General features: G+C 35.4%; 1 protein-coding gene, 1 non-coding gene and 1 pseudogene across 4 annotated transcripts in view; 1 reads left to right on the plus strand and 2 right to left on the minus strand.

Annotated features, from left to right (window-relative positions):
• Window positions 1–25,961, minus strand: part of Eif2b3 (eukaryotic translation initiation factor 2B subunit gamma) — a 106,748-nt gene that overhangs the window by 43,251 nt on the left and 37,536 nt on the right. For all 3 annotated transcript variants that reach the window (XM_027937308.2, XM_027937306.2, XM_071617780.1), the window contains exon 5: window positions 19,952–20,063. In XM_027937308.2, the coding sequence (XP_027793109.1) occupies window positions 19,952–20,063 (112 nt within the window). The remainder of the gene's footprint in view (window positions 1–19,951; window positions 20,064–25,961) is intronic.
• Window positions 8,436–8,541, minus strand: LOC114094552 (U6 spliceosomal RNA). The gene has a single exon (XR_003583062.1). It is a non-coding gene; the product is annotated as a U6 spliceosomal RNA (small nuclear RNA).
• On the plus strand, window positions 23,952–24,918 carry LOC114094059 (RNA-binding protein 39 pseudogene; annotated as a pseudogene).

A 25,961-nucleotide genomic window follows, 5' to 3' on the forward strand; every position in this document is an offset into this window, starting at 1 on the left:
TGATAAGATTGGACATTAAAATATAATCATTATGTCAATACCATACCTAATGAAATTATCAATGATTTCATAATGTCATCTAATATCCAATCTCCATTTCAGATTTGTCCTTTTACAGTTGGTTGTTTGAATCAGGATCCACTTAAGGTCTCACACAGAATTTGGTTATTTCATTTTTAAAAAATTTCTGTTATTCCCCCACCAAGCCACTGATCTGTTAGAATAAGTCATCTATTTTGTAGAATACCCATGTTCTGAATTCAACAGATAACTTGGTCTTAAAAAAGAAAACACCCTTATTGAAGTATAATTTACATACCATAAAGTTGACCTGTTTTAGGCATACAAGTTAGTGATTTCTAGAAAATGTACAAAGCTGAACAACTATCATTACATCTAGATCCAACACTTCTATTATTCATGTAAAATCTTACATTAAGCTGGGCGTGGTGGCACATGCCTGTAGTCCCAGTAACTCGGGAGACTAAGGCAGGAAGATTGCAAGTTTGAGGCCAGCCTCAGCTACTTAGCCAGGCCCTAAGCAATTTAGGGAGACGGTGTTTCAAAACAGGGGCTAGGGTTGTGGCTCAGTGGTAGAGCACTTGCCTAGCATGTGTTGAGGCACTGGGTTTGATTCTCAGCATCGAATATAAATAAATAAAACAAGGTCGATTGACAACAATATATATATATATATATATATATATATATATATATATATATATATATATATATGGATGTGGCTTAGCACCCTCTGGGTTCAATCCCTGGTAACAAAAACAAACAAACAAACAAAAAACAACTTCACATGACCATTTGTAATCAATTAGTCCCCTTTTCTCACTCTCTCTGGCAGTCACTTATCTGCCCTCTTGTCTCTACAGATTTGTTTCTGTAAAAAGTTTTCCTGCATTAAAAAAAAAAAAATACATAGTCTTTCTAGTGGGTATGAGGTAGAATCTCATCATGGCTCTTATTTACATTTCCCTATAACTACTGATGTTGAGAATCTTTTCATTTCCTTCTTAGCAATTTATATATCTTTTTTTTTGGCAAAAAGGCCATTAAATTCTTTTGCCCATTTTGAAATTGAGTTGTTAGTCATCTTATTAGACTGTAAGTTCTTATCTTTTTGTTTTCTTAAAACTATCTTTTGAGGTTCAAAGTTTAATTTTTTTTTTTTTGGTACTGGGAATTGCACCCAGGGGCACCTTACCATCGAGCTATGTATTCCCAGTCTTTTCTTATTTTTAGACAGGTGGCTATGGGTCTTACTAACCTGCTGAGCCTGACTAAACTTGCAGTCCTCCTATTTCAGCCTCCTGAGTTACTGGGATTACAGGTATGTGTCACCATGTCTGGCTAAAGTCTTAGAATATATTTATTTTTTTTCTTTTATGAAGTATGTGTTTGGTATTATATCTAAGAAGTCTTTGCCTAACTCAAGTTCACACAGATTTTTGTTCTGGTTTTCTTTTAAAACCTTTACAGTTTTAGCTCTTAACATATGTTATGTTTGTATTCTATTTTCATCTTTGTATATGGAGTGAAGTAAGGTTCTAAATTGATCTTTTTGTATGTGAGTATCAAATCCTTCTAGCACAAGTTGTGTAAAAGACTATCCTTAGCCCACTGAGTTGCCTTAATATTTCAGGTAAAAATCAATTGACCAGACTCAGATGAGTTTTTTTGTTTTTTTTAAAAACTGTTTTGGCTATTCTACGTTTTCTGCCTTTCCATATAACTTTTAGGATCAGCACATCAATTTGTGCAAAAATTCTCTTGGGATTCTGATGCAGTTTGTATTGAATCTATAGATTAGTTTGGGGAGAGTTGCCCTCTTAACAATACTGAGTTTCCTAGTCCAGGAAGATGGATGTGTTTCCACATATTGATATTTTATGTAATTTCTCTTGCAGTGTTTTGTAGTTTTTCAGCATATGTCCTGCCCTTCTTCTTTCATATTTATTCCTATTTTTTTTCTTTTTGATGCAATTGTACATGGAATTGTTTTCTTATAATTTAATTTTGAGGTCATTCAATGCTATATAACTAATTTTTGTATATTGAGCTGTATTCTGTAACCTTGCTGAATCCTTTTTACTTGTTCCAGTAATTTTATGGATTCCTTGGTATTTTCTACAATATTATCTTATTGTCTGTTGAAGTTAAATGTTCCCAAAGCAGCAGCTGCCTGTTTTTGGCAGATTACTTTTATTTATTTATTTATTTTTTTTTGAGAGAGAGAGAGAGAGAGAGAGAGAGAGAGAGAGAATTTTTAATATTTATTTTTTAGTTTTTGGCAGACACAACATCTTTGTTTGTATGTGGTGTTGAGGATCGAACCCAGGCTGCACACATGCCAGGCGAGCACGTTACCGCTACCGCTTGAGCCACATCCCCAGCCCCGACAGATTACTTTTAAATGTCAAAGGATTCAAGGGGGGTTGGTATTGTGGCTCAGGGGTAAAGCACTCACCTAGCATGTGCAAGGTCCTGGGTTTGATCCTCAGCACCACATATAAATAATAAATAAAATAAAGGAATTGTGTCAATTACAACTAAAAAATATTTTAAAAAAAAGAGTTCAAGGAACAAGATGTATCCAAATTTACTCCAAATTGAAGTCCTTGTGTCTAGGGAAGTTGTAGGAAAGACTCACACAGGAAACAAGACTCAGGTTACAGTTAGCTATAGGTAGAGGCAGAATAACAGAATCATCCTGACGCTAATGACCACTTCTACTCTGTGATAGCATTGGCTTAAGAGTGAGCTAAATCAGGACTGCACACTCTTAAGACATCTTTGAGTTTTAATAAAAAGAAAACTGAACATAAAGATATGTATCCTATAAACATTTACAAAACAAGATACCTACAGAACTGTAGAGCTACAGGGAAAAAAAATGCAGTTCAGAAAGGAACCCTGACCATGAAAGGCAAAACTAATACTTTAGAGGTCCAAAGCTCATAAAGAAACTAAAAAAGTTCTGAGTCCTTTCAGTTAATAATAAGATTTCAAAGGATTTCAGATCCTTATTTCCTTCAAATATGAGAGAAAGGTCCCTTGGCTTAGGGCAATGCCAAATGTTCATAAGGTTTGCTCTCTTCTTCCCCTTTCCTAGAATCATCACATAAGTAGGAAGAACTGAGCTGATTTTATCTTGCTCATTGCATAAGGATGGCAAAGGCCAACTGGAAGTTCTATTCCCAACATGATCACTGAATAATGCTCAGTTCCTAGAAAAGTGGACAGAAAAAGGATGATAGTAAAGAAGCAGTTTATGGTAGCTGCATGCTTAAAAACCGAACTTCTTAACAAAGAGATAAGAGAACAAATACAAGCAACCATGGATCACACCAACAAACAGAAAAGAGAACAAATACAGGTAGCAAGAGATTACTTCAAGAAAGAGACAGAAATTCTGAAAAAAACAAATAAACAGAATTTCTTAAAATGAAAGAAATAATAAAAAACTCAATAGAGGGGCTGGGGTTGTGGCTCAGCAGTATAGCGCTCGCTTAGTGTGTTCGAGGCCCTGGGTTCAATCCTCAACACCACATAAAAATAAATAAATGTGTCCAACTACACTAAAAAAAGAAAAGAAAAGAACAACAACAATAACAACAACAACAAAAACCTCAATAGAAAGCATCACCAACAGACTAGATCACTTGGAAGACAAGACCTCAGACAATGAAGACAAAATATACAATCCTGAAAAGAAAGTTGACCTCACAGTGAAGTTGGTAAGAAACCATGAACAGAACATCTAAGAATTATAGAATAACATCAAAAAAAAAAAAAATCTAAGATTTACTGGGATAGAGGAAGGCTCAGAGATTCAAAACAAAGGAATGCACAATCTCTTCAATGAAATAACATCAGAAAATTTCCCAAGCATGAAGAATGAATTGGAAAATCAAATACAAGAGGCCTATAAAACACCAAATGTATAAAATTATAATAGATCTACACCAAGGCACATTATAATGAAAATGCCTAGGATACAGAATAAGGATAGAATTTTAAAGGCCACAAGACAGAGAAATCAGGTTACATATAAGGGAAGACCAATTAGAATCTCAGCAGATTTTTCAATCCAGACCCTCAAAACCAGGTGATCCTAGAACAACATATACCAAGCTCTGAAAGAAAAAAGATGCCAACCAAGAATCTTATTCCAGCAAAATTAAGCTTCAGATTTGATGATGAAATAAAAATCTTCCATGATAAGCAAAAGCTAAAAGAATTTACAGCAAGAAAGCCTGCACTACAGAACATTCTTGGCAAAATATTCCATGAGGAGGAAACGAAAAACAACAATGAAAATCTGCAAAGGGAAGAACTGCACTAAAGGAAAAGCCAACTAAAGGAGAAACCAATACTCTAGTGATTAGATTAAACATAGGCTAATTAACTCCTACCCCTTCTGAAAACTCATAACCATGGCAAAGTTGTTTTGTTTTTAAAGACAAACCCACAAGGACAAAGACCCTGTGAAGAGATGATGACAAAATTTTGAAAGCTAGAAAACAGAAGGATGTGATACAGATTTTAGTATATCCAAGAAAGCTGAATCGTAAATCAGACATACAAAAAGCTAAAGAATCTAATTTGTCCTGTTGAAACCCTGAAAAGATCAGGAATTGGCAACACAGCTTTTACTCACCCAGGCAGGAGATTAGATTTTTCTCTGCAATCTACAGCCAGTCCCAAAGAAAGGGCTTAAAAATATCGACATGGGTGTTTTCTTATAGCCATATCACTTCATAGAAGTGAGAGTAAAAGTATAGAAACTAAGAATAAAAATCTCAGTGCCTACACTGGACAAGACATCCTGGGAAAAGTTTGTGATCCTGGCTTCCAAAAGCCCTTCTATACCCCTGACCCCCACCCCAAACTGTGAATTAGAAAAGTACATTAGGAATTAGGGCTGGTTAGTATCAATGGGGTAAATAGTATTATTAGATTTTCTACAACATCAAGAAAATAATCAAGAGTTTAAACCTTCTCATCTGTTGTCACAGAAACAGATATTTGGCAATGATTTTTTGAGGTCTTGACCAAAGTCCTTGAAAGTCCCTAGATATAAATATGTCTAAACCTTCCAAGATGAACTCGTGAACATTTTATTCCATTTGAAAATATCTGTTAGAAGCTTGTTTTAATATTTTCATTACCATTCCAGTAAAAAAACCTTGAATAGAATTCAAAAAAACAAAGCAGAACATTGGAGAAAAGCTACATGATTTTCTTATTAAGTATTTGGCACAAATACCTTTCACTTATGAACTATTAAAAACACATGTCTGTCAGAAATAAAATAAGAATTTTTGAGCTGGGGGGTATCTTTAAAGAATAACTAAGCCGATTTCAATTAGAGAAACTGAGGCTTACAGAAACAAAATGATTTACTCAAGGCCACACAGCTGGTTTGTCTCAGAACTAGACTCCAAATTCCTTCAACTTGAATTTCCAGTACAATGCTCTTTCTATAAGCAATATTCTTTTCAGTCGAGTGCGCTACCGCTTGAGCCACATCCCCAGCCCAGCAATATTCTTTTCTACTACACTCAATGCCTGTACAAGTCAGAAAAGCACCAATTAGACATGTGAGAAAGGTGCTGTGCTTTTTCCAAATCTAATGAGGTTGTGAGAATCTGAGCCCTTTGTAATAAATTTTTTGTTTGTTTTTAGGACCAACAATTTAACCCAAAGGTGCTTAATCAATGAGCCACACCCCTAACACTTTTCATTTTGAAACAGGGTCTTTCCAAGTTGCTTAGGACCTTGCTAGGCTGCTAAAGTTAGCCTTGAACTTGCAATTGTCCTGCCTCAACCTCCCAAGCTGTTGGGATTACCGGTGTGCACCACCGTATCCAGCTTGTTTTTTGTTTTTGTTTTGTTTTCCTTTAGAATAAAGTTACCAGTACTGCCTGATGTCTAAGCTTGCTGGGGAGACTGCTTCTGTACCTGACCACAAGCCTAGCAGGACTCCTGCTCCAACAGGGGTCTTATTCTTTTACTTTTCAGAACCAAATATGCCTGAAGCCCAACAAAACAATGTCTTTGAAATCAAGTAAATACTGCATTTCTTCATTCTCTCTCTAAGGGAGAAAACACATGAGGTATACATTCTATGATTGTCCTTTTCTTCTATAACCATTACAAAAGTAAGAAAAATTTAGAAGACGTTTCTAGTTATCTTACATACAAAAAGTTTTTTTTCCCAAGATAAGTCTGGCATTTGCCCAACTAAGATTGGCCCCTATCTTTGGAAATTCATTTTTTTTTTTTAAAAAAGGAGACAATGTATTCTCATATTTAAAAAATGAAAATCTGAATCTAATTAGCTTTTACCCACCATCTTACTGAGGCAGGAGGAGCACAATGTCCCCAGAGGACCATAGGAATGGAGGAATAACATTTTTACTACTCATTTATTCAGCCAGCTGCCCTACTACAACTACACACCACAGATCCTGAGTCACTGGGGTGTGAATTCTAAGAAGAATAGGGCAAAAATCTGTCAAAGCCTTTACTTTGACAGCACTCACATTTCTACTATAAGAATATAGGAAATGTTCTTTTGATATGGAATAGCAATTGACCTTAGAGTTCTCTGACACCAGAGATAGTAAAAACCCACTTTTTTTTTAATGTATCAGGAAGCCAAATATGATCTGAATTTATGAATACCTCTCTTGAGAATTCAGAGATTACTTGTAGTCCCAAACTTAAGCAACAACATTTTAAAAAATGTTATTCCACTTGCTTATTATTACTTCAAAAATCAACCATCTACCAAATTTGGTAGCAAACAAAAACTCTCATTTATTATGAGAACTATGGTTCTCCAAAAGCCTAACAGTCTGAAATATTTATGTAGTTTTTTCTAATTTGATCCAACTAATGGTATGTGTCTACTTTTCTTGATGATAGAACTGGTCCTATCTCTCTAGTATGCATAGAAGTTGTCTCAGGAATGAAGTATGCTTTAAGCTCTTTTGGGGAATCCTTCAAAATTCTGGATATTGAAATCCTAAATGACTTACCAGGAGAATAAAGATGATTTAAAATAAATGCCAACTATAACTCACTGGGTAACTCAAATGTGATTTATCCATAAAACAGGATAACATTCAACAACAAAAAGAAATGTATTATCAGCATTGCCAAAAAAAGAAAAAAAAATCCAAATGTTCAATAATACTGATATGGTTAAGTAAACAACTGTGTATGTGTGCATGCACACATGCATATTTATGTCTGTAAATATATGTATACACACATATACATATAATACATCATCATATGAATAAATATATACATATGTATTCATATAACAGACTATTATGAAGCTATTGAAAATCATGTTAAAAAGAATAAGAGATATGAGGACTATGGTAGTTAGGATAATGATCCCTCAAAGATGTCCATATCCTAACCTCTGGAAACTGTAAATATGTTACCTTACATGACAAAAGGAACTTTGTCAATGTGATTAAGTATACTGAGATGAGGTGATTGCCCTAGATTTTCCTGTGGGACCAATGTAATCACAAGGGTCCTTATAAAAGGGAGATAGAATAGTCAACTGAGTATGTTTTAATATGTCATTTAATTCTCCAGAACCACACAGCCTGAAATGCTCAAAATGGAAACCATACTATGAGGCCTAACTATAACACCACAAATCTAGTAGACTGCTACTTGAATATACTAGACTAAGTTGGTCCTGGGAAGATAAGATGTTACCTGGACTAGCTGGAGCCTCACATTCCACTACAGACATGGCCTGCGGCCCAAAGAGAATAAGAAACAAAGATCCAAGTAGTTGTTTCAGGTGCTGGATCCAATTTCACAACTATGTCTATCATTCCTGGATAGCTAAAAAGTCCCTCAGATTCTGATAGACAAGTATCAGGACACTGCTGGGCCATAAATCCTAAAATGAATAGTATAGCAGTTTTCTAGCTTGGTACATTAGAATCGTCTTTTTTTAAAAAGGAGTTTTTTAAAAAACATGTAAGGATCCAGCTTAACAGCTATTTTACAGCTATTTTAGTCATAGCCACCATTCTGCCTGCCAGGTAACCCTGGCACGTATCTCAATCCCTATAAAACAAAGTTGTTAACATAATTATCTGAATTTGTGTATAATACCCACAACCACCCTCTTTCTTTCTTTTTTTTTTTTTTGGGAGGGGGGTGTATGTAGGATTGAACTCAGGGTTATTTTTCCACTGAGCTACATCCCCAGACTTGTTTATTTTTTATTTTGAGGCAGGGTCTCACTAAGTTGCTTAGGGCCTTGATAAATTGCTGAGGTCAGCCTCGAATTTGCTATCCTCCTGCCTCAGTCTCAGGGTGCTGGGATTACAAGCCTGTGCCACCATGTCTAGCTTTAAAACAACAACAACAAAAACCAAAACAAAATGAAATGCTTCACAAATTTGCATGTCATCCTTGTGAAGATGCCATGCTAATCTCTGTATTGTTCCAATTTTAGCATACATGTGCTGCTGAAGTGAGCACTCAGGCTGTTTGTTTCTTAACTCATTTTGGACATGTTAGCAGTTTTGGGAAAAGGCCAGTCTGGTTGGCTGCAGCTCACCTTTATTTAGTTTAGTGCATAAACTTCTACTGCCTTGGGATGAAGGTATCCTTCAGTCCTGCTACCACCCAAGACATGTTTCTGTCTGTAAGTCCCTAATAAATTATGCTTTGTGCAATCCTGGATCTTTCTGCATTTTTCTTCAGGCTTAGGTTTCTTCTGATTTTGGCAGCCAGCTCTCATACACCTGCATTGAGTTTTTCTGAAATAAAATGCTGATCCTGTGCCAACCGAATTTAATGAAAATCTCTATGGGTAGGATCCAGTCATCAATATTTTTTAAAATGCTCCCCAGGTTGACAAGTATTGGTCTCATGAGAAAGGAGAAGAAGAAATCAATGCTTATAGTGGTGAGAGGCTGGAAAGGTTCTGATTGAATGGATGGTACACTTTTTATACTATGATCAGTTAGGAGTTATAAGAGACATCAACATTATAGATAGTATTCATCACAGTTTTCATACATGCAAAGACCAATGCAACAAATTTGCTTTCATGGGAAGAAAACAACTTAACTACCCAGAACAGTTTAATTCTAGAATTAAACTATGAATGATCACTTCAAGAGTGAGAAAACTTGCTTCACAAGGCAGTGGCAAACCACAGGGAAAACCATGTCATTATGTGTTGAAGTTTGGATTCTCCAGAATTAAACATGTTTAGTAGGGATTAACATCTGTGAAAAGAAGGAGAGAAAGTAGAATTGTGGCAAGAAAAAGACTGAAACAGATGCAGGTTCCACAAAGCTTCAGCCACCCTGGCAGGTAATTCTGAAGCAAGTGTTGCCTCTCAAAGTGGATTTAGTAAGGCAGAGCAAGACTTCAGACAACGTGCCTTTCTGCAGGTGAGATAAATCCGGAAGTTGGTGACAGCTAGAAGCTGAGCAGCTAGTCCTTCTTTGAAGGGGGATCTTGGCAGCATCTCTCTATCACATAGCAATATAGCAGTGGACAGGTTGATAAGAGGTAGCTTTTTCTGAAGAATTAATTTTAATCCAGGCCTTTCTCTAGGAATACAGGGAAGAAGAATTATGGGACTATTTGTTGCCAATATTGAAACAATAAAAGTCCTTGAAGTTTAATAAGACCAAAAGATGACTATCTATAGCTTTAATATTTTGAATGGAGCTGGTAATTTGTCCAAGATCTCAATAAAAGCATTGTGCTGAGGCAGGATACATCCCAAATATAGCCACATGACTTCCTACTTCTGAACTGTATGGGAAGCAACTGAGGCTGAAAACAATGGTGTCGGACCTTTTTCCCCCGAAGATGTGGTTCAGCTTCAGTGTTTCCAAGAAATTTTTATTCAAAGTCTACAGATTTAGAATCTTATTAGTCATCTATTACTAAATAACATGTTACCTCAAACTAGGAGGCTTAAAACAACAAACAATATCTCACAATTTAGGTGCTTCAGGAATCTGGGAGTGGTTTAGTTGGGTGATTCTGACTCAGGACCTCTCATTAAGCTGCATTCAAGCTGTTGTTTGGAGCAACAGTCATCTTGAGATTTCATAGGAAGAGACTCTGTTTTCATCATGGCTGCTGACAGGTCTGAGAATATCCACTTCATTTATGGGGTTGCCAGCCTCCACTCACGGCTGTCTCTACAGTCTGACTAGAACCTTATGTCAATGGCAGCTAGCTTTCCCCTCCCTAAAGCTGAGTTATGACCCAGTTATGAGAAAGTTATGACTTTCTCAGAGAAAAGAGTGGGTGAGAGTGTCAGCGGGCACCAAAGACAGAAATTGCAGTCTTTTTATAACCTGATTTTGGAAGTAACATACCATTACTTCTGCCATAGTCTTAACAAATTACTAATTCCAGCTCTATCTCTTGAGGGGAGATGATTCAAAGACATTTATAAATGTATCTTTAAAACACCTATAGAAATTTAATGGAATGAAAGGTCCAGAATTCAGTTAGTTTTGCTTCTGCTATTGAGTAAGGAAGAAATGAATAATTCAATGAAAGTCATTACCCATATCCACTGCAGAATGCTTTCTGAGCAGCCTGGCTTCATTCAGCAAGAGCAAAGACCCTCCCCAGCTGGACTCCTCTCCAGTAGGCATTTGTGCCATGGCTACTAAACTAGGAAAGGCCACTTTCCAAAAGAAAGAACAATGTGTTAACCCACTTGACTATATTCTTCAGGTTTTCGCTTGTTTTTGAGACTTTTAAAATTAGGGAAAATTTTTAAAATACAGAAAAACATATAGAAAAAATAATCATACATACTTATACTTTCCAAAATTAATTCTTACTACCTCAGAATTAACAATTCTAGTTTTTTAAAACACCATTTGTTTTATGAAAAAAGATGCAGTTAATCTTACAGAACTCAAAGCCTACTTTAGAAAATGACTAACAGTTAAAATAAAGTCATCCTAAATCTTATTTCTCGGGAGTAACAATCATTAAAGACACTTCTCTATGTATATATACACAAATAGACATACCAGTATAAAAACAGGATTATACTACTGAGTCTATTTTTAAAATAAAAAGTACTTGATCAATCAATAAATATATGAAAAAACGTTCAATATCACTAGCAATTAGAGAACTGCAAATTAAAACTACAGTGAGATTTCATCTCACCCCAGTCAGAAGAGCAATTATCAAGAATATAAATAAAAGTAAATGTTGGCAAGGATGTGGGGAAACAGGTACACTCATACATTGCTGGTGCAAATTGGTGCAACCAGTCTAGAAAGCAGTATGGAGATTCCTCAGAAAACCTAGAATGGAACCACCATTTGACCCAGTTATTCCACTCCTTGGCATATACCCAAAAGACTTAAAATCAACATACTATTGTAATACAGCCACATCGATGTTTACAGCAGCTCAATTCCCAATAGCTAAATTATGGAACCAGGTGTCCTTCAACACATGAATGCATAAAGAAAATGTGGTATATAAACATAATGGAATTTTACTCAACCATAAAAAGAATGGCTTTATGACTTTTGCCAGCAAATAGATAAAACTGGAGACTATCATGCTAAGTGAAATAAGCCAATCCCCCCAAACCAAAGGCTGAATGTTCTCTCTGACACACAGATGCAGAGGTGGGGAGAGAAAGGTTTGGATAGGGTGGAGTGGGGGGAAGGGAGCAAGGATGGGAATGGGAAAGACTGCAGAATGACTCAGACATGACTTTCCTATGTTCATATATGAATGCACGACCTGTGTCTTAACTCCACATCATGACAACCACAAAAATGGGAATTTATACCCCATGTATATATGATATGTCAAAATACATTCTACTGTTATGTATAACTAAAAATAACAAATAAAAAAATAAAATGAAAAGTGCTGGGGCTGGGGTTGTGGCTCAGTCGTAGACTGCTCACCTAGCATGTGCGAGGCCCTGGGTTGGATCCTCAGTACCACATATAAATAAATAAAATAAAGGTATTGTGTCCAACTACAACTAAAAAAATAAATATTTTTGAAAAGAATTTTTTAAAAAATGTTATATTTTACTTGTACTTAACAGAAGAAAAAAGAAGTCAAAATGAAAGAACAGTGAGGCACAGTGGCACACACCTGTAGCCCTAGTGACATGGGAGGCTGAGATAGGAGAATCAGAAGTTCAAAACCAGCCTTGGCAACTTAGCAAGGCCCTAAGCAACTTAGGGAGACTCTGTCTCAAAAAAGGACTACAGATGTTGCCCAGTGGTTAATTGCCCCTGGGTTCAATCCCTGGCACCAAAATCAAACCAACAAAAAACTCCCCAAAAGTTAGAGTTATTATGTTTTATTTAAAGTTTTCTCATTTTTTTAACTTCCTTATTATAAAAAAGAAGCTATTATCACATAGACATGTTTCTTTTTTCTTTACTCTAACTGACTGATTTTTGGCAGTTTTATTTTTATGATGTTTAGGTTTATGATATCTGAATTATATTCTATAGCCACAATTCCTATAGTTGTATCAGTTCTGTATATAAATGGATTAAATGCTGATGCCCATAGCTCCTCTGAATTAAATGTATTTTTATTCAATTCTTGGTTGCTTTTACTATCAATAAGTTTTTCTTTAAGAAGGGCTCATAGGTGATACATCTTTTGAGTTCTTTTATGTTTGAGTATGTCTTCTTGCTGCTTTTATATTTGAATGATATCTTTATTTGTTTATTCTATTCCCGAGTTTCACTCTCTTTCCCCAAGAACTGTGTAGATATTATTTGTCAGGTACTGAATCCTGTGTAAACCTAATTTTTCCTAATTTCCATATAAGCTTTTGCCTCTGGATGCTTGAAAAATTTTCTTTTTCCCTGAAGCTTAATAAATTTATTTAATCTGGCCAAATTTCATTGGAACAAAGTGTAATCTGTAGAACAAAGTGAAATCTGAAGATTTTATGAATGAGATCCTAGGTTTAATCTTTAACACTAAATAAATAAAATCTGAGTACCCTTTTTTAAAATATATATTTTTAAATTATACATGGACACATATCTTTATTTATTTATTTTTATGTGGTGCTGAGGCTCGAACCCAGTGCTTCACATGTGCGAGGTAAGCACTCTACCTTCGAAGGTGCTTATCAATAATTTAATTCCAAGCAAGTCTCTAAATACTCAAAACTCCTCTTAAGTGTTGAGATACAAGCTGGCTGCAGTGGTTAGAAAGCTTTAGGAATAATTTCTTCAACCCAAGCCCAAATCTGAATATCTTTATTTGATTCAGGATATTTTATCATTTTCTTTTAAAAATTAAAATTAAAGTTATCTATGCACATAAAGAGGTGAATAATTTTTTAAAAACTTTTTAAAATTGTTGATGAACCTTTATTTTATTCATTGATTTATATGCAGTGCTGAGAATTGAAACCAGTGTTTCACACATGCAAGGCAAGTATTCTATCACTGAGCCACAACTCCAGCCCATAAAACTTTTAATAAATAAGTTCAGGTGTTTATTTCTTCTTCTACACATTTTCTGTTTCCCTGAAACACTCACTTTCAATTCTTTTAGTAGACCAGTTTAGCATTTATACCTCTCATTCACATTCTTATATTAGTGTTTCTTGGGTTTTCCACTTCAGAAATTATCTGGTGAATTCCCACTGTAGAAGATATGATTTCACTTTTTTTAATCACCAATGCTACCATACACTACCACACTTCCTATACTTTCTACCTTCCCAATATAATTGGCTTCATATTTTGGTTATAATGGCATGTTTCTAATGCTTAAGTTATTAGGACTTCAGTTCTAGATACTATAGAAGAATGAGATTTATCTGTTTTCTTCAGTCATGCCTCCAACATGCTATACCCGGTCATCATTCCAAAGTGAACACATCATAATTTTTGTAAGACTGAGTTAGTGATTACATTATTATGTACATATAAACGTTAAGTGGTAGGTGAATCATTCACAATCAATGATTAGTTCTTCCCCTGCATTTTTGTTATTTGCCTTGGTGTTAATAATTGCCTTGTTATTTTTTATTTTTCAAAGGTGTGTATCAATAGTTTAATTCCAAGAAAATCACTAAATACCCAAAACTCCTCTTAAATGTGATATAAGCTGGCTGCAGTGGCACATGCCTGTAATCCCAGTGACTTGGGAGACTGAAGCAGGAAGACTGCAAGTTGAAGTCAGCCTTGGCAACTTAGCAAGACCTTATCTCAAAATAAAATATCAATAAAAAGGGTTGGGGATGTAGCCCAGTGGTAGAGCACTCCTAAGTCCGATCCCTAGTGCCACCGCCAAAAGTTGAGATACATCAGGTATTCTGTCATTTTTATCATAAGACCCATCTATGATCATCTTGAAGAAATTATTCCTGAAACTTTCTAACCTATTCTAATCTGGTTTGGTTGCCGTTACAATGGGTATATAACGTGTTATTATGGAACCTCCCTTCATCATCATCTTGGGGATTCATCTTTTTCCTATATGGGTTGCCCTTTTCCCTATATTGTGCCTTTTCCTTAGTTTATATCAGGACTTGGTGTTATACAGACTATTAAGAACTCTTATAAAACAGATGTATGGAAAACAAATGTCTGAAAAATTCTTAATTTGATTCTCATTCATGATTGATAGTTTCACTAGATGAGATTAAAAATTTTTTAAAGATATTTCTCCATTTTTAAAATTTTGTTTCTGGTGTTGCTATTATGAAATTCAAAAACCATTTTAATATCATTGTGTATGATATCCCCCTTCTCTTTGGGAGTTTGCAGGATCTTTGTTATAAGAATTATAAAATTTCACAATGACAGTCTTGGCATGTTTCTTTTCATACTTTTTGCTGGCACTATTTCCTTTAAGTCTAGAAATCCAGTTCCTTTCATTCTAAGAAGAAAAAAAAAATTTTAAAAATCTTTTGTTGTAGATGGACACAATACATTTATTTTATTTATTTATTTAGTACTGAGGATTGAACCCAGTGCCTCACAAATGCTAGACAAGCGCTCTACAACGGCACTACAACCCTAGCCCTGCAAAAAATTTTTATTGATGATTTCTTTCCCCTGCATTTCTCTGTTCTCTTTTTCTCGAACTCCATATTAGGAATATGTGACATCTTTGGCTGCTCTTTTAATTGTCCTATCATTTATCATTTTACATTAATGTGCTACAGAAAATTTTTCAAAAAATTTCTTCCAACCATTCTGTTGAATTTTTAATTTAAGTATCAACATTTGTTTATTCTGTAAATGTTCTTTTAAAAATACAGCATTTTGTTGGGTGCGATACGCACATCTGTAATAGCAGTTTGGGAGGCTGAAGCAGGAGGATCCTGTTTGAAACCAGCCTCAGCAACTCAGTGAGACCCTGTCTCAAAATTAAAAAATAAAAGGGAATGTGGATGTAGTTTAGTGTTGAAGCACCCCTGGGATCAATTCCCAGTACCTCCACCCCACCAAAAAAAATAAAACTAAACTAAAAATCTCAGCATTTTGCTTTGCTTTGGGGTTTACATATGTAATATTCTCTTTTATCTCTCAATGAAGGCAAAGATTTTTTGTTTGTCCACTGCTGAGTCCCTAGGTCCTTGAACCGAAATATTTGTTAAATAAATAAATAAATCTTCCTGAGGATACTCATGTTACCTTTTCTAAAGTTTTCTTTGTATAATTTGTTTCCTGTGAGTTGATTTTTTCCTGTTTTATTTTTTTTCCTATTTATTTGTTCTGGCCTCCGAACTAGTAATTCTTGGTTTTCTATTCTAAATTTGAGAGTATCACAATAAACATCTGATTGGGAGCACTGAACATGTGATAGGGCCTGTCGACTTTGAAACTGAATATAGGGATTTTTTTTCCTGATAAAATAAAAAATAAATAAAAATAAAAACATTTTATTTCTTACATACATGACAATAGTGGAGTGCATTACATTCATAATTATCCATTCACAGAACAATTTTTCGTAACTCTGTATATAGAGTATGTTCACGCCAAATTATGCCATTATAATGTAAGAATATTTTTGAGGAACTCCTTGATGTTCATCTTTAGGTCTTTCCTCTTGAACTATCAGTTATCACAGAGAAGAATCCTCAAATATCCTTGCTTCATGGATGTGGGCCTAGCTGCCAGTTTTTAGAAGCCAAGTGGAAGAAGGAAATTGAGGACCTTCGTACATTTCTTACATTTCATTTTCTACCTGTTCCCTCCAACCTCATCTATTTTTGGTGCCCCATTCCTGTGACTTTCTAGTCTTCCCTCTTTCTTCTAAAATTTGTTATCTTCATTTTCCTTTTCTTTAGCCTTCTGGATTTATACCTTTCTAAAAATCCCTTTATTGTTATTTTAGTGGGGTTTCAGAAGTCATCTTATTTATCTAGTTCTTATATCTTTATTTTATGTTAAAATCATTACCTTACAAGAAGTCTTTATATCTTTGAATACATGTTTGGGTCACAGTCTCGTTCTCTATTTCAGAGATATTAATTATATTGAATCATCTTTGCCTTTCATTTCTATTAGATTCTAATTTATTTAACCATGTTCTTCTCTCTATTTTTCTCTTTCTCCTCCCTTTCTCTATCACTTTTTTCTTTCTTTCTTTCTAGGCAAGTGCTCCACCACTGAGTGACAGACACTCCCGAGCCCAATCATTTTCTTTTTTATCTAAATCACTGAATATCTCAAACTATTCCTCTGTGTCAGTAATTTAATTTTCAGCAATGTCTATTCTGTTCTTTGCTGTCTTTATAATTATTTAATTAATTTTGTAACTAAGTTATTTGGTCCTCAATAATTTCCATTTTAGTTCTATGATGTCCTTTTTTATTAATCTTAATTTGTTGTTTTATCCTTACATCACTGAATTCTTATTTATTCAATTCATTGTTTATTATTTATTTTATAGTTGTAAGGAAAATTTTCTATTTCTCAAATTGTGTGTATGTGTTTTTTTTAATATAGTTTTTTCAAGGCATTTTTCATCTTTCCTTTCTTTTCTCAAACCTGAGTAGCTAATATTATAGGCATGAGCCACCATACCCAGCTACAAGGTACTTTCTTTCCTTTTATTTTATTTGCTCTCCATGTTTGTATAGTTGACGTGCTAATTCTTTTGGTCTTTTTCATGATTAAATCATGGTTCTGGCCAGAATTTCATTTGTTTTGATATAATATAGATGAATTTTTATTTCTGACCCTCCTGTATCTGAGACCAGGTACTATATGAGTGCTGGCTATTTTATATTCTATATATTTTTCTATGACTTTGGAAATGATGTTGGAAGGGCAAGGAAAGATATTAAAAAAAGACATAGCTAAGATACTGTTAAGTCTTTGTTAGAAAATTGCTCTTTCCTGAGAGTTTGTTAAAGGTTCTTGGTTCCTGCCATATAATTATGGGGCATATTCCATCCCCATGTAGGGAAATTCTGTCTGTATTTTTGCATCCATTTGTTCTTCAGGCTTAAATATTTCCTTTTGTTCAAGTTCAGTTTCATGGCTCACTTTCCCTTCTTAATCATTTATTTCCCAGTAGCTGCCCCTACTGATTCATAGCAAAGATAAAGGCAAATTTTATTTTATTTAAAAAAATTTTTTTAGTTCAACATGGACACAGTACCTTTTTTTAACTTATTTATTTATTTTATGTGGTGCTGAGGATTGAACCCAGTGCCTCACATGTGCAAGGCAAGCGCTCTACCACTGAGCCACAACCTGAGCCCCAAAGTTTATTTCTTTGTAGATTTGGGTATTTTAACGAGAATTTGCAGGATTTCATCATCATATCAATATGGCTTCTGGCGTGGAAATGGGAGCCTACTTTTATTCTTCCTATGTTCCTCACCAGAATCTTGTTTCTTTCCTTGGCTACCAGTTTTTAAACTTTATTACTTTAATTATCCTACTTCCTTTGCTGATCTTGAAACTTCAGATGCTTTTTATTTCTATTTTTTTAAAATATTTTTTTAGTTGTAGTTGGATACAATATCTTTATTTATTTTTTATTTTATGTGGTGCTGAGGATTGAACCCAGCATCTCACACGTGTGAGGCAGGTGCTCTACCAATGAGCTACAGCCCCAGCCCTCTATTTGTAATTTTCTAATTAGAAACTAGTGGTAGGAAGTTCTGTGATATAGTTTGAATAGCTATTTTAATCCAGAAGTGATTGTATGGTATTTTTCAATAGCTGTTTACTTATTTAGAAATGATAATAATAAGTCAGGTGTGGTGCCACAGGCCTATAATCCCAGTGGCTCAGGAGGCTGAAACAAGTGGATCACAAGTTCAAAGTTAGCCTCAGCAAAAACGAGGTGGTAAGCAACTCAGTGTGACCTTGTCTCTAAATAAAATCCAAAAGAGGACTGGGGATGTGGCTCATGATTAAGTGCCCCTGAGTTCAATTCCTGGTACATCCCCCAAAACATATATTAAAATAATAATAATGTGTACTGTTTTTGGTCACTTACTAGGTAAGAGGCATTAAGCTAATTAATTTATATGTAATACCTTATTTATTCCCCACAATACTCCTATTATTATCAGTCTCATTTTATAGATGAGACAATGAAGGTGCCAATATAGAACTTTTATCCTTCAATGTAACAACCTAACTGAAGCCAGATTTTAGCTTGATTTCATTAAACAATAGATTCTGAAATATCTCTCCTATTGTGCTGAATAGCAAAGGCAAAAAGTAAGGTATTTTTTTTCCCCAATTTACTCCTCTCATATTCATTTTACCCAGGTTTCAAACATTTATTAAACATTTCGATATACTAGCATTAGGCAGAAAGTTCCATGCTAGAAAAGCAATCAGTGAATGCTAACTGAAGAAAATGTGACTGGGTTGACTATGTGTATTAAAGGAGATATCTCAATGAGACAGTATTACATATCTAGTAAAATGGTTTCTATCATAAAAAGTGAAAATATCAAATACTGGCAAGGATATGAAGAAACTGGAACCCTTATGCATTATTGGTGGGACTGTTAAATGGTACAATTATTAAGGAAAATAGTATGGAAATTCTTCAAAAAATTAAAACTAGAACTACCATATGATCCAGCAATTCCACTTCTATGTATAAATCCAAAAGAACTGAAAGCAAGGTCTCAAAGAGATATCCACATATGCATGTTCATAGCAGCACTATACACAATAGCCCAGGAGTAGAAGTAACTCAAATGTTGAACGGATGAATAGATGAGCAACATGTGATATAGACATACAATGGAATATTAGCATTAAAAAGAAGAAAATCCTGTCATATGGTATAACATAATGAATCCTGAGGATATTATGTGAAATAAGTCCATCACATAATGACAGACAATTACTTTATGATTTCATTTATATAAGGTATCTAAAGTAGTCAAGTTAATTGAAACAGAAAATAGAATGGTGGTTATAAGGGGCTTATGGAAAGGAGAGAAAAGGGGAGTTGTCTAATAAGATATGTTATGAAATCATATTTCCAAGATGAAAAAGCTCTGGAGATCTGTTTCCTAACAATGTGAATATACGTATTACTGTACTTGTCACTTAACAATGGTTAAGATGGTAAATTTTATGTTATGTGCTTTTTGCCAAATTTTTTTTAAAGGAGGTTCTAAAACACTATCAGAAAGACAGTCATGTTCTCTCCACAGCTGCTTTACCTTATTCCTACACAGGATTTGGCTCTACCTTGTCAGAAAAGACACAGGGAAAGTTTCATGCAGTGAAGAAAAGCCTTTATCCTGTCTCCTGGGGGAAAACATTCACATACTTTTGTCAATTTCACACAATATAATCTAGTTTTTATTCCATCTTTCCCATGGTGGGTGGTTTTATTTTGTTTTAAGACAAGGAGAACTGCCAAGAAGGAAATCTCGAGGGCTTACTTCTGCAGGATGGATCCCTTAATAACCAGCTCTTCATCCAAGTCTGCTTCATTAGCCATGAAGAGCAGCCTCTTTCCTGTGTTGTCCACTCCAATGAAGTCACGCTGCTCTACTAAATCATACAAAAGAGGAAAATCAAGTAAAGCCATTTACCCCATCTTCATTACTAAGTCAGGGGACAGGGTACCTAACTGTTCACATTGCTCATGGAACCAAATGAGAGATTGAGGTGAGAAAGGAGTTGTGATGACTGTCATGTAGCACATACCACAATGTTTAAAACACAAGCACTCAAAACACTTTTTATGTGTATTGCTCTAAAGGCCATTATCAGGTTAACTGGTAAAGTTTGAATAGGTATGTGGATTAAAGTATTGTACCAATGAAATTTCCTGTTTTAAGAGACTGTCCTTTGGTGGGAGTATTGGCAGGAATCAAGTGAATGTATTTAAGGCAAAGGAGAATCAGTCTCAACTTATTCTCAAATCATTCTGAAAAATAATTTTAGATATAATATATTGCCTATGTTTATCATGTATACTGAATATATATTATAAAGAGAGAGAACGATGAACAAATGTTAGTAGTTTGGGGAATCTGAGTAAAGAATATTATTTGTACTATTCCTATAACCATTCTGTATTTGTAAATATGAAATTATTTCAAAAATAAAAAGTTAAGGGGAGGGTTGGGGGTGTAGATCAGTAGTAGAGTGCTAGCATGCAGGGGCCCTGGGTTTGAGCTCTAGCATTTAAAAAGGGTAGGGTGCAGTCAAGTAAGTAGATGACTCACAAACCTACTACATGGCACAGAACATACAGCAAGGAATTTTCTCTTTCAAATAATAACCTTAGATCATAATGAAAATTGTGAAACTGAACAGACCGGGGATTGAACAGTACTAAGCCCTAAACCAGAGGTGATCTACCACTGAGTCACATCCCCAGCTCTCCACTTTTTAAAAAATTTTTGAGACAGGATTTTGCTAAATTGCCCAGGATGGCCTTGAATTTGTGAACTTCCAGCCTCACACTCCTAAAGAGCTGGGATTACAGGCCACGCCTTGCTAGATAGTAAATACAAAAATTGTGTGTGTGTGTGTGTGTGTGTGTGTGTGTATGTTCGGGGGGGTGCTGGGGATTGACCCCAGGACTTTGTGCATGTGAGGCAAGCATTCTATCAACTAAGCTATATCCCCAGCCCCAAATAAAATATTTAAGTTAAAAAAATTACCAGGCATGGTGGCACACACCTGTAATCCCAATGGTTTAAGAGGCTGAGGCAGAAGGATCATGAGTTCAAAGTCAGCCTCAGCAACTTAGTGAGGCCCAAAGCAACTCAGCGAGACCTGTCTAAATAAAATATAAAAAAGGCTGGGAATGTGGTTCAGGGGTTGAGCCCCCTGGATTCAATTACTGGTTCAAGAAAAGGGGAAAAAAAGTTAAACAAAATACATGCTCTCATTTGATCCTCAACATAAACAAAGCAATGCTTTAACATTTTTTTTTTTTTTACAAAGCTGAAATTGAAAATTAAGTTCTAGGAAAGATGTTATCTATAAAGATGAATTTGCTTTTTAAAAAATTCATTTATTTACTTGTTCTAATTAGTCATACATGACAACAGAATGCATTTTGATTCATAGTACACAAATGGAGCACAGTTTTTCATGTCTCTGGTTGTACACGAAGTAGAGTCACACCATTCGTGTCCTCATACACGTACCTAGGGTAACAATGTCTATTTCATTCCACTATCTTTTCTACCTCCATGCCCCCTTCCTTTCCCCTCCATCCCTTATCTGCCTTTTTTTTTCTTAAATTTTTTTAGTTGTAAATGGATCTTTTTTCATTATTTACTTATTTATTTATATGTGGTGCTGAGGATTGAACCCAGAGCCTCATGCAAGCCAGGCAAGTGCTCTACCACTGAGCCTTTTATTGACAGAAAATGAGTACTATACAATTGAACAGGCTTCACTGTTGACTGTAGCTGCCTGTATATCTAGAACCAAATATATTTTTCAATTGCATCATGTTTGGCTCAGGTGAGTAAAAGCATTAAGACCATCAATCAGCTGGGTGTGGTAATCCTAGTAACTAAGGAGGCTGAGGCAGGAGGATCCCAAGTTTGAGGTCAGCCTCAGTAACTTTGCAGATCCTAAGCAACTTAGTGAGACCCTAACTCAAAATAAAAAATAAAAAGGGCTGAGGATGTAGCTCAAGTGTCCCTGGGTTAAATTCCTAGTACCAAACAAAAACAAAAACGAAACTATCAATCAGATGTACCTGTTCATCTTATTATACAAAGGAAGAAGAACACATACTGCCAATTTCAAGCTCACTTTACAGAGAGTTCCAAATGCCACACAGCAGCTTTGACATATGTCAATTTATCCATTACATGGAAACTTAAGAATATGACAAAGGCTGTAAAGGTCTGATTAACAGCAGTCTCAGGTTGGGGTTGTAGCTCAGTGGTGGAATGCATGTGTGAGGCCTGGGTTTGATTCTCAGCACCACATATAAATAAATAAAATAAAGGTCCATCAAGAACTAATAAATAAATAAATAGAGCCAGTCACTTAGAAACAGAGAGATTATTTTTGGATATAAACTGGAGTACTCATTCTACACAAGTCCTTGGGCTCACAAAACTCTTTGAATTACTCAATGTCTTGGGAGCAATAATTTCTAGCCAGCCAATTTTTCAGCTACATTGCACTTCAGCCACAATTCTCTCCCTCCCACACCCTGCTCCTTATATTGCTGCTTTGTGGTTACCATAGTAACTGGGACCTCAGAATATGATACAAATGATAGAAACTTGAGAGTCTTCTTTCTATTTTGCTTTACCAAAGTGAATTCCACTTTGGGAGCACAGCAAGTAACTTGAAAATGTCCATCCTAAGAAGACGACTACACAAATAAGGCTAAGAAAGATGATGAAACTACGAACTTCCATTTATTAAGAATTAAAAAATCTGACATATTCAGCTATTCACACCTTTTTTCCTAGATGATTTTTACTTGACACTAAACCAAAAATGAACAAATCAAAACTAATAGTATAAATTGTAGATTTTAAAAGGTCACTAACTTGTTATAGCTTCTTCTCTTTAGAGGTAAGATTAGTTCTGAATCATTTACATCTGAGCTGACCTAGGAATTAACTAACAAACTGATGTAGTATGTGTTCTGAGTTTAGGTCTCTAGAGACCTTGTAACTTCTACTTCCATTCTCTTAGAACCTGCTGTTGGTTATCATACAAGAGGCTAACCCTGGCTTGTTCAACATGGTAGCAACAGCAGGTTCTAGTCACATTACTGAGTCTAGGTGTGGTAGGTAGACTGTGAGAAGTACTTATGAGCGGCAGCAGCAGCGGCAGCAGCATTTTCTTCCTAATATGAGTACTACAGGCACTTCAAAGCCTACACAGACATTTAGAGAAAATGGCAGGTACTGATATTGAAGCAATGTTTTCGAGGCTCCTTACAAGAAGGATAAGAAGCTAGACGTGGTTGCACATACCTGTCATCTCAGCTACTCAGAAGGCTGAGGCAAAAGGATCACAAATTCAATGTAGCCTAGGCAATACAGTAAGATCCTGTCTCAAAAAGAAAGAAGGATAAGAACAAGTTTGGCAGTGCTAATGGCCATGAAGAAGAAGATGCAAAAAGAGGGAAAAAACAAGTTATAGTCTTGAAAGAAAAAGAAGCAAAGTAGAGCTGGAGAAAGGAAAAGCAAAAGCCTGGAAAGGAAGTAAAGTAGCAAAAAAGAAAGGAACCCTTTAAGAAGTTGAAATTAGCCAGGCACAATGGTGTAGCCTCTAATTCCAGTAACTAAGGAGGCTGAGGCAGAAGGTTAGGGGCCAGCACTGGCAACTTAATGAGACCCTGTCTCAAAATAAAATATAAAAAGGGCTGGAAGTATAGTTCAGTGGTAGAGTACCTCTGGGTTCAACTTCCAGTTTAAAAAAAAAAAAAAGTTAAACTCAAAGATGATGAAGCCATTACAAAGTCCCTATTCTGTATAAAAATTTAACAGTGCCAGCTGAGGAAAGACTGGGTTGCCTCAACATCAAATTCAACAGATGATGTTCCTGAAACAAAAGACCATTCAGAAAAGAGCTCTGTAAGGGAACCTACTGATAATCTAACTCCAGAGGAAAAGATGCAAGGACAGTTTTCTGCAGGCAGCTTGCAGAGAATTCAAAGGAGGAAGGTGAAAGAGTTTCTCTAAAGCAGGAAAGGTTTGAGATGTGAGGATGATTTCTGATAGAAATTCAAGATGCTCCAAAGGAATTGCATATGTAGAGTTTGCTGATGTTAGCTCAATGCCTCTAGTAATAGGATTAACTAACCTGAGTTTTAGGAGTGCCAATCATAATACAGGCATCACAGGCAGAAAAAAACAACAACACAGCAATGGCCAACAACTTACAAAAGGGAAATATTGGACCTAAAGAGCTTTATTACCTTTAAAGGCTCATTATCTTTAAACATAACTGACAATGTGCTTTGGGCGATCTTAAGCCTTTCAGACAGAATTAAAGTATGTAGCTCGTGATGGACAGTGAAATACATCAATCTAAATAATTTTCTGACCTAAAATATGCCAAGAAGGCTTTGAAACAACTTATGGATTAGATCTAGCAGGAGGGCCAATGAAAGTTGTTCATGTCAATAAATATGCTGATGCTTCTAATGCTAGTTCGTTTCTGGTCAGTGATGAACATGACAGGCCTAGAATTGACTTGGGAAAAATGGGTCAACATCAAATTAACAGCAAGATGTGTAGAGGGCACAGGTTTGCATATTCCACCAGCAGCACAGCAAGCTCTACAAATATATATATATAGTAATATGTTTATATTAATCCTGTCCTCCTCAGTATTCACATCCACAAATTGTCAGAAAAAAAGTGGTAAGGGGAGAAAGGTGACTCCTAAACCATATAGTTTTTAGTCATTCTCCTGAAAGTCTGTAAGAGTAGCATTTGGAAAACTTGGACTTAGGGGCTCTAGACTATGAAGCAGGATCTGGAAACAGTAGACTATTGGCTATCCTGGCACACAACAGCAACCAAGAGGCTGATCAAATATATAGTCTGAGAAATTCAGGATTTTTTCCTCCTTTTGGTGGTTGCTGGGGATTGAACATCAGGGTCTTACACAGGCTAGGAAAGCACTCTACCACTGAGCTACATTCCTAGCCCTTGGAATTCTTTTAAGAAATGCTTATCATAACAAAATAAGCCAATCTCAAAGAACCAAAGGCCAAATGATTTCTCTGATACATGGATGCTAATTCATAATTAGGGGTGGGGGGGAAGATTAGAGGTACTTTGAATTAGACAAAAGGGAGTGAAGGGAGGGGAAGGGGTATGGGGGTTGGAATAATAGTAGAATGAATTGGACATTATTACCCTATGTGCATATATAATTACATGACCTTGTAACTCTATACCATGTACAACCAGAAGAATGAGAAGTTGTACTCCATTTATGTATGATGTGTCCAAATGCATTCTACTGTCATGTATAACTAATTAGAACAAATTTTTAAAAATTTAAAAAATGCTTATCATTGAAATGCAAAGCATTTAACAGAAGGAATTTAAAATTCAGTTATTTAGGAGAACCTTAGCACTGAAAGGTAACAAAATGTAAATAACAAGGAGTTCAAAATTTCGTATTAAAAATGAAAAACCTTGGACTGGGTTGTGGCTTAATGGCAGAGCGCTTGGCTAGAATGTGTGAGGCACTAGTTTCAATTCTCCATACCACAAATAAATAAATAAAATAAAGGTCTATCGACAACTAAAAAAATACGAAAGATCTATTTAAAATTTTTTTGTTATAATTGCACAGAAAGCTTTTATTTATTTTCAAATATTTTAGTTGTTGGTGAACACAATAACCTTTATTTTTACATGGTGCTGAGGATTGAACCTAGTGTCTCACATATGCTAGACGAGCGCTCTACCACTGAGCCACAACTCAGCCCTA

This window comes from Marmota flaviventris, chromosome 10 (assembly GCF_047511675.1).
Source record: "Marmota flaviventris isolate mMarFla1 chromosome 10, mMarFla1.hap1, whole genome shotgun sequence".
Lineage (NCBI taxonomy): Eukaryota > Metazoa > Chordata > Mammalia > Rodentia > Sciuridae > Marmota > Marmota flaviventris.